Here is a 16,205-nt window from a genome sequence, read left to right as displayed (position 1 = left end):
ATAAGAGCAGCCAGCTGAGAAGAGGACAAAGCAGCACCCATAGCTAGTAATAACTGGTCATGGATAACCTCGGCCTTCATGAGAAAAGACTGCATGGAATTGTTTTCAAGAAATAACAAGCCGTAGAGGTGCCCCTGCAAGGTAACTGCCCTCATCGATAAATCTCGTGCAAAGAGATCCTCCAATTTTGACCATACCTGATGAGCACTGGTGAGGGTTTGCACTGCCAGTGAGACCTCATTAGTGACGGTCCGCACAAGCACAGAATGCGCCTTCGAGTCCCGATTCTCCCAGTCTTGTAATTCCATTGCAAATTCATCTTCTTGATCGTGAGTCCACCGCCTAGAGTTTTGAGGATGCTCGGGCTTCCTTTCAGTGCCCTGAACAATGTCCCACAATCCCTTGTGGATGAACCAGACCCGCATCTGAAGCTTCCAATGAGCGTAGTTGGGTCCTTACAACTTGTCAGCTTTGTTCATACAGGGGGGAGCCATATCCACAGCAGCAAAGAACAAATCTCAGCTCTCAAACACTTCTCTCAAGTGCCTTCCAACGAAGCGAGGCACCAGGAACAATCAACCCCCTCTCAAACTTTAGAGAGGAGGCAGGACAGCAGCAAAACAGTCCAAGATCCACCAGGAACCTCCTACTGGAAGGGCAAGGACTCGTGGAGGAAGAAGACCATGTAGGGCCACTTGTTTGGCAGCACCAAATGCAAAGAACTCACCGAAAACGAGATGCCGGTGCAGAAAACACAGCCACAACTCCACCTTTTGCTTCTGTAGAAGAAAAGGCAGCCAAGTGAACTGGCCAGATTGCTTCTGTAGAAGAAAACGCAGCCAAGTGAACTGGCCAGATTGCCTCTGTAGGAGAAAACGCAGCCACGAAAACTGGCCGGCAGCAAACAACCGGCTGGCTGGACCTGAAAACGCAGCACTGTTGGGAAACACAGCCACTTGTTGTCACAGATCTGCAGCCGGGAGAGATGTGGAGAAAAACGCACAGCAAAAAGAGGGAAAGGTGGGCAGATTTGCAGAGTTTGGAGCAGCCTAGACCTAAGTGTATGATACCATGAAGGAGATAGCACAGGTGGAAGCATACAATAATCATATGAGAGAGTGCAAAGGAGATAGAGAGAGTTGGACAAGATCACCTTTTATAACAGCAGTAAAGCTTTACAATGGCAATGGCCAACAACTGAGTGTTGAACTATGTGCAAGGGAAATGGATGAAGGAGTGAATAATGGGGAACTCTTTATATAGTGCATGAGTGAGCTGGCCGAGTGCTCACAAGACAAATAAATAGGAGAAATACAATAAAATACTAGAGATAAATGGTAAAGCCCCAGAACACTGAGATGCACAATTCTAACAGAAGCCCAGTCTCCTGGGCTGAGAAAAAACTACTCATGGCCTCGGCAATGAATAGGAAGAGGTAAGGTGCCAGAGGACAGCCCTGTCGTACTGAGTCGGAAATGGAAAATCTGTCGCCACGGGCTCATTGAATGAGAACTGGCTATGCAAGGCCGAGTAGAGTTCTGAAATCCTATGAATGCACTGCACGGGGAATCCCATCCAGCTCATCATGCCCTCGAGAAAGCTCCAATCCACCCTATCATAAGCTTTCTCAGAATCTAGTAGTAGCACTATGAGGTCCTGCTACCGCATCCTGGCCAAGGCCTTGGCCAAGATCTTATAGGCGGTCCCTAAAAGAGTGATGGGTCTCCACTGTCGGATCTCCAATCTGTCACCACCCTCCTTAGTAATCAAATGTATCAAACCCTTTGAGAGCCTCTTTGGCATGGCACTTGTGAGCATAATCTCATTGAAGGTAGCTCAAAGGCCGCCTTCCATGAGGTCCCAGTGACGAAGAAAGAAAGAAACTGGAAGCCTGTCATCCCCTGGGCATTTGCCCCTGGGTGTAGTGCCGTCAATGCCTTTGCCAACTCCTCTGCCGTGAATGCAGTCAATAAGAAGTACCGAAGAGAGGGGGAAACCACCTCTCTTGTGTGCTGCTAGACCCCCTCGCGCATGTCCATCGCCAGTGGGGATAATGGGGCACCAGTGAGGAGTTCGGAAGAAATTAGTGGCGATGGCTCTCACATGGGGGGGATCAGAAACAATAGCTCCACCCTGGCCACGCAACTTGTGAATACCATCTCTCCTCCTGTGGGGGCCGGCTATCTCAAAGAAATCCCTTGTGACTTTGTCCCCTACCTGAGTCCAGAATGAAGCTCTGGCACGGTACCCGTACTCCACCCTCTTCTCCTCAATGGATCTAATCTCCATGCGGGCGGCAGCAAGCTGACTCTCAATCCACGGGCTATATGGGGAACTCTCCTGAAGCCGCTGTAAAGAGGCCAGACCCCTCCTCAGACTCCTCTCCTTCTCCTGAAATCCCTCCAATCTCCTCTGGGTTGCCTCCTGCAAGAAACCGTTGATCTCCCCCACATCCAATGTGCATGCAGTAGAGCCTGAGATAAAGTCCAGCCCCGCCCATATTTTCTCTATCCTCTTGTAGATCTCGGGATCTTGAATAAGGTTGTTCGGAATCCTAGAGCTCGTATGCCTGTCATGCCTCTAGGGGTCCTCTAGGGACATAATAACCGGGGCGTGATCTGAAAAAGTAGTGCCTGCCAAGATACCGATCATGCCCCCCATGGCTTCAAGCCCACTCATCAACATAAAACCTATCAAGTCTATAGAGGTTGGGGCCGGTGCTCCTCCTATCCGATCGCGAGAAGCTAAGGCTCCTAGGGTTGTGCCCAAACTCTGGAAGATGCCAAGGGTCGTGTCCCCTAACTACCAGTATCATCTCCTCCCATGCAGAGTACTCTGCTCCTAAGACTGTGGCCGTGCCTCCAAGTCTGTCCTCTGTTTCCTCTATCATGTTGAAGTCACCACCCATGCACCAAAAGTCAGCCTGGGGAAGGGCCTGCCGGATTGTGCTCCAAAAGAGGGCTCTATCCGCAAGAGCGTTTGGGACAAACATTGAGGAAGCCAATGCTATCCTCTCCAATCAAAATGGTAACCCACTGTGCTCGCCCAGGAACTATGACTCCTGAGCTTGTCATTGTTGGCAAAAGCTGCTCATTGACAGAAATACAAACTCCTCCTTGCATCCCTGAAGGGCCCAAGGATGGTGACCAGAAAGTGTGACTCTTGCCTAGTAAAATCTTCCTGCATCGCCGGGTGCGCCCTCAGAAAGGTGATGCTCTTGGAGGAAAAGAACGTCGATAGGTCCCCCAACTGTGGCTCTCTGAAGGTCTCCTCTGAGGACGCCTCGTCTCTGAAAGCACTGAGGCCCCCCTAAACCCTGTATGTTCCATGAGACTATCCACATATCAATCTCTGTGTGAGGCGGAACTAGCGGAACTGCCCTCCACTCGGAGAGTCCTGGGCGAGGGTTTAGACGGGGAATAATCACAATCCGTCCTGGGACGAAGGTGCGCCAGGTAGGCATGGATCCTGTCGTCCATTTGTCTGAGCGTGAGAGTATGCATACTCCAGACTCCATCGATCACAATGGAGGTACTTGTAAGAAGGGGGAAGAGGTCCGGCGAAAGAAGTATGCATGAACATAAAATTCCGTACAAATTGGTTACCCTTGATTTAATGTAATTTCTGGTGATTTTATGCTGATAAATTTGTTATAATCATCTCTTAAACACCAGATTGAGTTGTAAAAGGGTAGACACTGCCCTTGAATCTTGAAATTGGATCAAGAGGTAAGACCCCCTTCACATCACCATGAGTACAGCACAAGAAATAGCCAAATTTAATGGGGAGCAGTTTTACACATGGCAGACAAAAACCATGTATTTGCTCATGAGGAAAAATTTGTGGGGGCTAGTTGAGGGAAGAGATGAATGCCCAGAGACGAGAGGGAAAAATGAGTGGAAGAGCAGGAATGAAAAAGCATTGGGACTTATTGCACTCAGTTTAAATGATGAAATCATTCATCACATCACAGGGATACAATGGGCAAAAGATGCATGGGATGAACTCAATAAATTATTTGGCACACAAGCTAAAAATTCAAAGATAAATATGTTAATGCTATTCTACAAATTGGACATGAAAGAAAGTGGACATCGGAGGTGGTCTCTTGGACTGACGTCGAGGGCAAGCTTTGGCTAGATGTCCCATCTGCCTGCAAATGTAGCATTGACCTGAAAGGCATGAATACTCCATGCACTGCATGATGGGGTCGCCCCGGAGGCAAGGAATAGATATAACATGAGGCATTGAATCCGGGGAGGCAACACAGATGCAGAGGGATGGAATCCTGACTGCCTGTGCAAGGGCCGAGGCAGCAGTGGGGGGGTGCTCCATCAGTCTCTCGATGGCACCACCAATCACTAGGAGAAGAGAAAGGTATTCCTTCCTAAGGCTTGGGAAGCAAACTGTCACTGGGAAGCCTGACACGCTGTTGAAGCCATGCTGCCACCGCGAAAAGAAGGCTTCCGTCGTACTCAATGCAAGGGGGCTCAGCTGCATGACTCGATCTGACGCCGTTGGTGAGTCGAACTCCACGTGGTAGTAGCCATGCCCCAAAGGGTGAATGTTTGTGATCTTTGCAAGCTCACCAATGAGGCTCACCTGTAAAAGATATTTGAATTGTCCGCGCTGCAGGGCAGCTACCAACAATTTTGCAAACCAGGGTGGAGGCCTCTAATTCTGCAATAGTTGTTTGGCAAGGATCTGAAGGTCAGCTTCGGAAAAAGATAAGCAAGCAACGGTGGTCTTGGTCGGGGTCGACGGAGTTGCTGCCATGGAGTCCTCTTGAGGGTGAAGACCAGAAAGTGCTGAGACTTGCCGAGATGGAAAACACCCCGAAGAACTTGAAAATCTACCTGCGGGAAGAGGGAGAGGAAGGAGAAACGGGGAGAAATATCGGAGCAAGGAAGGTGGGGAACCGGGAAGAAGAGGGGGGGGGGGGGGGGGGGAGGAGAGCGAAGAGGGGCGGAAAAGAAGGGGGGTGGCGCAGAGAAAAGGGAAACGGGGGACAGCAAGCAGACAGGGGAAGGAAGGAGAGAGAGAGAGAGAGAGAGAGAGAGAGAGAGAGAGGCGGGGCGGGGCGGGGCGGCAAAAGCGAAGGGGGGTTGGGCGGCGTAGAAGCGAAGGGGAGGAGGGGAAGCGGGTTGAGTGGGCGAGGGGGGGCGGAGAAGATGGCGGGGGAAAAGAGGGGTGGGGGGTGGGGTCGCGCACAGACCAACGAAGGGGGAGAGGGGGGAAGCTGGTAGAGTTGGGCGGGTGAAGGGGGGCAGAAAAGATGGCAAGGGGGGGCACAGAACAGCGCGAAGGGGAGGGGGTGTAGAATGCAGCCTGAACGGGGGGGAGGTCAGAGAGCGCACGACCGATAATCCTGTTCTTGCACAAGAATGCATAAGAAAGTCCTTCCAAGGCTTAGTGCCGTGAAGAAATCCTCTGATTACCAGCTTACAAAGTAAAGCCTTACACTGCGCCTCCGGGTCAATGATGTTCAATCCTCCCTCTTGCTTAGGCATAATAATGGTATCCCAAGTCACTCCCGCCCTGGTGTGTATAGTGCCATCTAATCCTGACCAAAGGAAGTTCTGAATAAACCGATGAAGCTGACCAATGCATCCCTTATGAAACACCTAGCAAAACGTTACAAACCAAGCAATCGCCAGTAGCACTTGGTTAGCTACCAAGGCTCTAGAGGCCAAATCAAGCTTACTACTACTCCAATGCTGAAGTTTTCTTTTAATGCTCATGAGCACAGGAGCGAACTGTTGTGTCGAGGCGAGATGTCAATGCCAACCTGATAGCCAAGATATTTGGTACTGCATCCTCTCTCAATCCACGTAAACCCCACATCGGAACCCCAATTTGCCTGCGATTCCAAAATCCTGCTGATTTGTGCCAATTAATGGAGGTGTTTGTTGCCAAACAAAAAATCTCCAAAGCAGTGCAGGAAGCACAAAGGCAAGCCTTTGAGGCCTCCAAAAATATAGAAGTATCATCTGCTAACTCAAAGTCCAGTAACTCCTCTGTGTGAAGAGGTAGCGTGAGGCCCAAGACCCTTGGGGTAACTCTGAGAAACCTGCTCTCATATCCTCGGCTACTAAAAGGTAGAGTAGTGGAGCTAAGGGGCATCCCTGCCTCAGTGCGGGAGATCTAAAAGTGCTCATCGTGCCCCCCCCCCCCCCCCCCCCCCCCCCCCCAGGGCATGCTATAACTGTGCTGTGAGTCTACCTATACATACATGAGACCCCTCTGATCCACTCCTGGGAGAAACCCATCCGTGCCATTGTGCCTTCCAAGAAGTCCCAATCCACGCTGTCAAGCTTTTTCAAAGTCTAGCAAAAGAATGGCAAGGGGTTGTTGGCTAGTTTTAGCCCACTCCACAGCTTCCCAGAATGAAAATGTTATCAAAAACACTCCTTCCTTGGAGGAAACCATGAAACCATTCTGTGTCTCAAGAATAACTCGGTGAAGAACAGGCCGAAGCCTCATGCTAACTGCCTTCGCTAAGATTTTATAAGCAGAAACGAGCAAAGGAATGGGCTATTGGTCTTATCACCATCTTCCAGGACATTTTGGCCGTGATAAAAGGGGGCATCATACGAGAACACCACATGTCCTGTAGAGCAGAAGTAACATCATCACCAATGTAATCCCAAAACTGGAAAAAGAAGGAAGGAGAGAGGCCGGCATCCCTTGGGCATTTGCTTTCGAGAGAGGGCGTGCAAAGCATGTCTCAGCTCATCCTTCGAAAAGGGGGCATCCAAAGAGGCACACATATCGTTTGTAATAAGCTTGGGCATGCCCTCTCAAACTATTTGTTGTGTAGCATCTTTGTCCAAAGAGTGGGCCTCTGCAGAGAGCAAGGTCTGATAAAAATCTGAGGCAATACTCCTCACCTTATTTGGATCAGTATGAAATTCTCCCTGAGAATCGTGAAAGCATCACAAACTGCCCCTATTGTGCACAGGTCCATGTGTTGAGAAAATGGTTTGTTGGGTCTGCCATCCATGTGTGACCAAAATGCTTGATTAGCATGAAATGCAAACTCAGCCCACCTATCCATGACCACCTGTAACTCAACTCTAACAGTGGACAAAAGGTTTGGGATCCAAGAGGACGCATGATGCTTCTCGTGTGCCCTCTGAAGCGCAACCACCTGCATCTAATAGTTTGCTACTTGTCTAGAGCCTCTTCTTTCTTGACCAAAGCAACAGAATGATATTGCTGGCTAGTCCTCTCTAGGGCCAAAACAAGCCTCTCCCATGGGTCAGGATGATCACAAAGCCTCCAAATCTCTCTAACCTCCAGGGAGGTCTCTTCATTGTGATAGAGAGAGTTTGGGATGCAGGCACGCGATACACCCTTGTGGCTCCCAAGTTCCTTGATGCACAAGACAACCGGGCAATGATCGGATTTGGTAGTACCTGGCAAGATAGCAATAGAGCCTCCTCTATCCAGGCCCCAATCATCCACATAAAATTTGTCCAACCATGCAAAGATGTATCCATCTCCGCTTCTACAGTTATGCCATGAGTAAGATGAGGAATTAGGCCTCCTCTGGAAATCATCCTCTGTCCATCAATCCCTGCCATAGAAATCTCTCCTAGGAGGCTCTCTCCAAGGGGTGTGTTCTACCCTCACGACCACCCTTTTTGTCCAATGGCTGCTCAACCATATTGAAGTCTCCTCAAACAATCCAATGATCAGCCAAAGGTAGAAGATTGTGATGGTGCCCCCGAGGGCCATCCTCTCTCCCCGTACATAAGGCGCATAGATATTCAAGATACCCAACTTCAGTCCCTCCTGCATAACCATAATTCTCTGTACCCTAGCGAGTATGATAACACCATGGCCAATAACGTATGATAACACCATGGCCAATAACATGAGGCAAAAGTGATGCTGACACTGAGCTGCATACCCCACCTTTGGTCCCTTGTGCACCGGACCAAAAAGTGTGTCCAGAGAGGATCTTACAAGTTTTACCACATTGAAACATATCCAATTTGTGCTCCTGCAGAAGCAACACATCCATAGGTCCACCTATAATGGTAGGGTGGAGCTGATCCTTAACAAGCGTTTTCTATTGTGCGTGGGAAGCCTCTCTAGACTGTGCTCCTGCAGAAGCAACACATCCATAGGTCCACCTATAATGGTACGGTGGAGCTGATCCTTAACAAGCGTTTTCTATTGTGCGGGGGAAGCCTCTCTAGACTGTGCACATTCCATGAGATAATCCTCATGGTAAAGAGAGGGTTTTGGATCCGGACCTAAGCAAACGCTTGGTTGGAGTTTGGACCCGCCTCTCGTAATGCTATAGAAGGGGATAATCCTTGGAGCAAAGTCCAGTGTCAGCATGTTCACTCTATCTTGGAGTTTGCACAGATTCTGCATATGTGCGCAATGCTTGGATGCCCTGCGGCCCGCGGGACACCATGACCTAAATCTTGCTGCACATCGTGCAAGGCCTCATAAGATGGCAACACGTCCTGTGTATCCATACCAAGTGCATCCTGCATATTGTCCATCCCAAGCAAGGAGGACTCAACATAGTCATTTTGCCTTGATGCAATCCTTCTGCGAGGATGATTCTGCAAACTCATCGCTGTGACCCAATACATCATCATTGTGTACATTGTGTTTGGGAAGGGCCTCATCTTGTGCCCCAACGTTCCCACCTGAAGGGAAGCCGTGAGAGACGACCCACCACTCTTGGCGAAAGGCTGGCCGAGGTGGAGCAATAGGCTGTGTCGCTTGGGGAGCGCGTTTGTGCCGCCTCCTATGACCCCTGGCCCTAGGGCAATCCCGCACAAAGTGGCCCACCTGGTGATAGACCCAGTACGGGTCATGTTTGTCGGACATCTCCATACATTGCTTCAAGGGACCATTAGGTCCCGGAAGCAGCACAAAATCCTCAAAGGGCTCACTGTCACGAGCCAACACCATAACCCTAGGAACAACATCAGCCGAGGTAGCGGAAGTGGGAAAACCTGGGATGGTGGGCACCTGGAGGACCAGCCCAAAGGCTGTCCGAGTGGCCTCCAACAATGGCCAATATGCATGAGGAAGACCTGGGAATCTGAGTGTGATAGGGTAGCGGTTCCGGTCTTTTTTGAGACAGGGTCGAAGTAACTAGTGTACAGTAGGAAGAAAATCTTCCTTCGGCCCAAAGGGAAGGGGCTGCCCTTGAGCACTTCTGAGGCTATCAAAGTCTACTTGGAAGAATGCAAGTAGCCTCACATCTTTAAAGTGGAGTGTGGTGTCAGAAGGCAACGCTGCTAGTACCCATTTGCGGGCCTGGATACGGGAGGGGTGAGAGCCAAAGATTTTCCAATGAGTGTCATCTTGGAGCCTTTCTCAATTTTGGTGAAGAGGAACTCAAGCTCGTCTTGTGAAAAATGGATGCTTCGCCCGGCCAGAGGAGATTTATTAGCCATGATGCTAATCAGAATGAAACGCCGACTTGAAACCTATTAAAGAATAATCATACTTGAGGGCAGCAGAGGAAGGGAAGCAAAGAGAAGGGGGGAGGAGGGGAGGGCAAGAAGGGCAGTAGATGGCAGTGACAGTAGCCATGGTGGGCAGTAGAGAGGCGGGCAGGAGCAATGGCGGGCAGTAGGGCAGGAGCAAGGAGGTGAAGGAAAGGCTGGATGGGGGGCAAGATGATGGTGAAGGGCAGGTAGAAGGAGGGGTGTGCAGCAAAGAAGGGGATGGTGGGCAGGAGGTGTGCGCAACAAAGAAGGGGAGGCGGGCAGGAGGAGAAGAGCGTAGGGAGGAGGGGAGCGAGATGAATGGCAACTAGAGAATGGCAGGCAATGCACAGGTGTGGGAGCTGGAGACCTTCAGCCTCTTAGTGCGACCTTTTATGACATACACCGATCCATCCAGTACAACGAGAAGCCCCCATCTCCAAAGGATGTGGCAGCTCTCAAAGCTCGCATTGAAGAGGCCAAAACCTTCCTCCATGAAGACAACCTTTTTTCAGTGAAGGCTAATTTGAATTTACCCGTTAGAGACACTTCTACACAGCGAGGCTGTGGGGAGTCTCATCTATCTTTTAAACACGATGTTGGACAATGGGCATTAGGTTATGACTTGTTTTCCTCAATGGGGTCTTTGACAAGCCTTGGGAAAACCATTTGGAAAGGCATTCAAGATCTGTGGCCAACATGTTGACTGGGTATTGTGATTTATTGGGCAGGAACTTTGGACTCCAAGCATTCACAAGGTATTGCTTTTCCATGGGTTCATTTGTTGTGCCATGATTGTCAAGAAGCACCCTAGAGTGGCGCTTTTGCTGGTAAAACCTGTGTTCAAGCTGGTGGATTATACATCCTGCAAGGCTTCAAGTTGAGGTGGACATGGGAGCAGTGAAGGAGCAACCAACCACCCTTTAGTGTGACAACCAGAGTTGCACATTGATTGCAAAAAAAATTGCTTGCACAAAGCTCAGTGTGCGAGGTTTTTTGGTGCAGAAAAAACTTTTCATATTTTCTGCAGTGCTGCACCATGTCCGAGGCTTTCATACTCTATACGACTTACATACATATGTTAATCTGCAGATTACTGAATGGTAATCAACTCTCTGGACCTTTGCCGGATTCCCTCGGCTATCTTCCAAATCTTATACGGTTACAGATAGATGAGAATCACATTTCCGGAAGTATTCCCCAGAGCTTTCAATATCTGAACAAGGCAAGTCATTTGTAAGTGCACTCCCTCCCTGCATTATTAAACAGTTTATCGAGCAAGAATAAAGTGTTTTCTGGAAATATTTTTTAACACAAGTACTAATACTTCTAATTTTTTTAAAAAAAAAGCTTACCATTTTGTCTTATGCAGTCACATGAACAACAACTCTATATCTGGGAGTATCCCTTCTGAGCTGGGTCGGCTACAGAGCTTGCTACACCTGTATGCTCCCTTTTTTTGCTTGAATTTTCTTTAAGCACCGCATCTGGGAGCGCCCACTCTTCAAAAGCTCCTCCATCACCTTTGTTCAACCACATTCATTAGACCCCCTATATACAATATAGCCCTTGTGTATACAACACAAGAGAAAGGGGGCATACCCTTGTATACACATTTTAGGAACAAATAAGGCCCTACTGTGTGTATAAAGAATGTATATCCTCATTCTGCTTCCCCAACTCCCCCACCTTTGCCCTGAGAATGCAGGTGTCTTGTGGTGACAACTTGAATGAGGGGTTAGAGCATTGCATCTTTTCCCACAAGGTAAAGAGATCGTATGAAGTAGATTTTGCAATGATATACTTTTTGCAGATTGCTGGATAACAACAAGCTGAGTGGGCAGCTACCATGGGAGCTATCAAATATATCTACCTTGCTGATCTTGTAATATATGGAACTCTTTGAAGTTGAATCACACTGCATACACTTTTCTTTTTGTGCATTCTAAAAAGAATTAAGTTAGTTGATTTTGTGAGTGCAGAGAGGATTTCTTTTCAAATTTAAATTCCTCTTTTGTGGCATTGCAGACAGCTCGATAATAATCAGTTCACTGCATCAATACCTCAGAGCTATTATGATATGCCTAAACTCATGAAATTGTAAGGTCAATCCAGTTCTTTTTAAGCTGTTAATAGTTTATGAGATGTTTTTCATCTGATTTTTTAGTGAAAGAATGAGTGTTGTTTTCTTTCCATAAGCTGCAGCAAGAAACTGTTGACAAAACTACACATTGCTTTAATCTGCATATGTTAAAGCCAAGAACTGGATGATTTAAAGTCTCTCTCTCTCTCTCTCTCTCTCTCTCTCTCTCTCCCCCCAATGCTGGACATCCTTTATGGACCCCTACCACACATCGACTCCCTCTCCCCACTCACACCCCCGTATCCTCTACACCCACTTTTTATCCATGTGATCAGGACCACGTGATGATGAGGATGACGATAACGATCCATACATATCTACATTTACCTAGCCTTGAGCACCATGTCACAGCGGCCCATAAGGGATGTATTAGGGTGATATGAGAGCTCTTTGCTCATGTACCTAGATCAGATTTAAAGTTCTAGATTTTGTTATCTTTCTTTATTACTATTTTGTACCCAGGATTATGTACCTCATGGATATGGTGTAACCTTTTGGTCTCATAGGTCGTTTTGGCCTTTTGAAGACGTTAATACAACTTTCTTTCTTTCTTTCTTTCTCTCTCTCTCTAGGGCTAGATACTTACCTTCAGTTCTTTCTTTTCTTTTCCAGAGAGTGTATCAGATGTCACATGGTTGTAACTTTGGTCTCATAGGTCACTTTGGCCTTTTGAAGACGTAAATATAACATTTCATTTCATTTCTCTCTCTCTCTCTCTCTCTCTCTCTCACTTAGAGCCCGCAGGAGACAGAGGACACCTGGCTTTCGGACACCATGCCTATACCAGAGAGAGATGACAGAGATCAGAGCTCAGTTTCACAGAGAGGGTGCGGAGCGACTGGCTCGCTTTAGAGCACACCCAGGCATGTTCTTCAGGGAGCTGTGGACACCCCCTTCATTGATGTATACCATTTTATACCCCCAGTATGGTACAGGATAGAGCTAGCTAGGTTGCATATCATGATTGTATACTCCATGCATATAGCTTTGCATTCTCCTAGTAGTAGAGCTCCATCCCCTCCACCACTCATTGTACTTATTGCACACCCAGATTCAGCTTTTTTTTTTTTCCCGAGAAAAGATCCTTTCATTAGTTATAGAAAAAACGCCCGTAGGGCTACAAAAGATCTCTCCTGCTCATAAGAGAAACAGAGCAGTGAATACAGCATGGCAGCCCGGGAGACTCTCCCTAGGTGCTGCAAAATACAAGCATCAGTATAAAGGACTGAGAGGCTAAATCATACAATAGGGGGGGGGAAGAGCCAAACAGGTGGCCTGTAGTGCCAACAGGGGGATCCCGTGTGTAAGGTGTAGAAGGGGCCACAACGCCAAGTGGTGTGAAAGGCCTGGCGCCGCAAGATCGCCTCATCCGAGTCTCCCCGGATGCGGTCGTACTGTCCTCGCAGGGTGTGGATCAACTCTTGCCAAATCCCACGTACAGTCTCTGCTGGTGGCTCCAATCTCCCCTCAAAGGCCGTAAAGCACCGGGCCCTCCAGGCAGAGTCACATGGGGACGGGGATGGGGACGGGGAAGTGCCGTCCCGGGGACGGGGTCAGGAACGGAAAAAAAAAAACCTCTTTTTTAAAAGCAATTTAGGAGTTGTATGCATGACATACATATAGAGACACACTTTGAACAAAATTTTACACCGAATAGACAAAAAAACAAGAGTCATTTTGAGCAAAATGCGCTAATAAAACATCGATGGCACACTGATTATGTGATTGATAGTCTGATAGATACAAAGAGATAAGTACATGCCTCATGGGCAGTGAGGGTTACAAAAAAGAGTGGGTACAAAATAGAGATACTAGATAGATCATAGATGATAGATCACAATAGATCATGCAATTCCATGCCCTTGAACCGCCGCCCACTCCACGACTAGTGTAGTGGACCTCATCCCACCATGACCATGTGTGCACCGCCGGCCTCCTTCGTGAAGAGCCCGCAACGGAAGATGTGGCGGCGGCGCCTTCACCTTGAGATGCCATGAATGATGATAGTGTGAGAGAGAGGGAAGAAGGGTGCAATAGAGAGTTGCAAGTTGCCGCTTGACTCTTGAGGCTTGCAAGTCTCAAGAGGGATGGATCATGGAACTTGGAGAGAGAGAGAGAGAGAGAGAGAGAGAGAGAGAGAGAGAGATGGCTTGGAAGTTGGCACAATGTAGATAGTATAGAGAGAGAGAGAGGGCTAACTTGCCACTTGGGCCTTGAGGCTTGGACAATGGAACTTGGAACTTTGGAAGCTTGAGGCTTGAGCAATGAGGCTTGAAGCTTCAAACTTGAGTGTGGAGAAAAGTCCTAAAGTGTGCCTTCTTTTATAGCTGGAAATTTGCCCGTTTCTAGCCGTTTCTGGCCGTTTATGACCCCTGTCTGCGTCCCCTGCCCGTCCCGCGTTTCGGGAACGCGTCCCCGGGACGACTGTATGCGTCCCCATTCTGCACGGCGTCCCCTGCGCGTCCCCCCCCCGTCCCCGGCCGTCCTCGTCCCCGCGTCCCGTGTCCCGCGTCCCTAAGTGCCGTCCCCGCGTCCCCGTGTGACTCTGCCTCCAGGTGAACCAGATGGTGAGGCTGCTGAGAAGCTCCCATCGTAAATCCCGCTCCTGAGTCCAGCTGGCGGACGAGAAATCCGGTGCCGGAACCAGGCGAGGCTGGCCCCTAATAAATCTGATGGCCTGACTGCCCTGCTCCATCTCATAGCCCGTAGTAGGCCCTGACGAAGTCGACCAAGCAGCGGCACCCCACGTAAACATACCCTCTGGAGAGAGGGGAGCCAGAATACGCAGCATCCGCAGCCAAATCTGCTGCGCCTGAGGGCAATCCCAAAGGCAGTGTCTCTGTGTCTCCATAGGGTGGCCGCATCGGACGCAGGCCGCCGGAAGACCGCTGTAAACAAGCCAAGTGCCAACTGCTGAGCCCCTGTGGGCGACCAGCCACTGAAAAGTCGAGATCCTGCGGGCCTGTCGACTAGCCCAGAGCCGAGCCCAAAAATCCTCCAGGAACTCCTGTGAGAGTCCCTGTAGCCGCCAATGCCCCGCTGCCGCGGGAGAGACCGTCCTCCTCGCCGTCAAAATATGCCGCCCCAGCCGAACAGTATACTGGAAAAAGGTAATCTCTGTGGCCTCAAGGGATGCATAAGGATCGTGCCACTCATACTCCCCGGGGTCCCACTGTAGCCGGGCCAAGGGGCGCGCTGCATATGCCCATATGCGCCAATCCGGGAGCACATCAGCAGGATCGGGGTCTATATGCCACTTCCGAGAAGCGGCGGCCACCACCCGAATCCTCTGAAAGGTGCACTCTGCAACCAAAGGCGACTCCTCCTCCACTCGCTGGAGTCTGCCCTCATCCTGAATCTCAAAGTAGAGGCAACTGCCATCCTCAGTGCAAGCTCTGACAGCAATCAGGATCTCCAACTGTGTAAAGGCTCCCATCCACCGTGGGGTCACTGGCTCGAGAGGCGTGAACCACTCCTCTGTGAGTGCCTCCTGAATATCATCTCTCATAATCAACCCCCCTCTGAAGTGACTCAGCCTCTCCACTTGGATCTCCTCTGGGAGACTGCAGAAGGCCTGCCAGTCTCCAAAACTACGAGCTGGGCCTGCCGCTAAAGGCCCCCAGGCTAAACGAGGCCGAGAACCCAGCATATGACCCTGCTCTGTGCGAACCGCTGGGCTCCAGATGAGCGGCTGTCTGGCCCGCTCCTCAACACATGAAGGAGGTCGCTGAGAGAGCCCCGGTCTCAGCAGCTCCCAAGCTCTCAGGATACTCAAAGCAAATCTGTCCTCCCATCCTCTACTGAGGACTGTACTCCTCATCTCTATGAAGATCCAGCGAATCTCTGGTGCCCAAGTGCCCCCTGCTGGGGGCGCCCGAGCCTGCAGCCGCTGCAAGAGGAGCTCTTTCCAAGGCTCACCGCCTGGAAGCAACCCCCAGATTCAGCTTTTTTAGTTCAGTACTTTTTCATTTTGTTGGGATGACAGAGGATACCCCATACAAGTACACCGATTTGTCTCATAGGCCGAGTTCGGTCTTTTGGAAGACGTTAATAAAGTCTTTCTTTCTTTCTTTCTCTCTACATGCAGAGTTTGGGGTGGCCCCACTGGTTACAGATGCCCTTTTTCAGTCTGTCACCTATATTCAGCATGTATCTACGCTTGACAGAGATCGCCTCCCACGACTAGCACTAGAGTCCTCTATGCAATTATACGGCGTGAAGGAGAGGGAGCGATTGAGACGAGCTGGACTGCCCTCCTCCTCTCAGCGACACGGCCACCACCATTACCGACACATGCATGCTACTTTGAGGTAGTCGAGTGGTTTCATGCACATGGCATACAGATGGACCGTCTCCCCCCCGTTTCAGTATAGCTTGGATTCCCCATACTTTGATCTCTCACGTCAGGAGATCAACCGGATCATCCGGTTAGATCTACTCAGGCTACACAGACACCAGACATGGGTGTCTCCGTCAGAGATTGGTAAGAAGTGTGAGTTTTATAGAGATCACTTCTTGAGACTCTCCGAGGATGGATTCTTTGAGATCTCGGGATACATACAGATACACATGTCACATGCCATGCGTATCACGATCGG

General features: G+C 49.5%; 1 protein-coding gene across 6 annotated transcripts in view; it reads left to right on the top strand.

Moving 5' to 3' along the window:
- The window catches only part of LOC147639114 (putative LRR receptor-like serine/threonine-protein kinase At1g06840), a 95,766-nt gene that overhangs the window by 36,286 nt on the left and 43,275 nt on the right, over positions 1 to 16,205 (top strand). For 4 of the 6 annotated variants that reach the window (XM_086787543.1, XM_086787553.1, XM_086787534.1 and 1 more), the window contains exons 5-8: positions 10,557 to 10,700; positions 10,837 to 10,908; positions 11,278 to 11,349; positions 11,493 to 11,564. In XM_086787543.1, the coding sequence (XP_086643669.1) occupies positions 10,557 to 10,700; positions 10,837 to 10,908; positions 11,278 to 11,349; positions 11,493 to 11,564 (360 nt within the window). The remainder of the gene's footprint in view (positions 1 to 10,556; positions 10,701 to 10,836; positions 10,909 to 11,277; positions 11,350 to 11,492; positions 11,565 to 16,205) is intronic. The other 2 variants (XM_086787559.1, XM_086787567.1) reach the window with 1 other exon arrangement.

This window comes from Cibotium barometz, chromosome 4, assembly GCF_041138505.1.
Source record: "Cibotium barometz isolate CiBa-2024 chromosome 4, ASM4113850v1, whole genome shotgun sequence".
In the NCBI taxonomy this organism is placed as follows: Eukaryota; Viridiplantae; Streptophyta; class Polypodiopsida; order Cyatheales; family Cibotiaceae; genus Cibotium; species Cibotium barometz.
The sequence above is the reverse complement of the archived record's forward strand: the minus strand, read 5'-3'. Positions and strand labels throughout refer to the sequence as shown.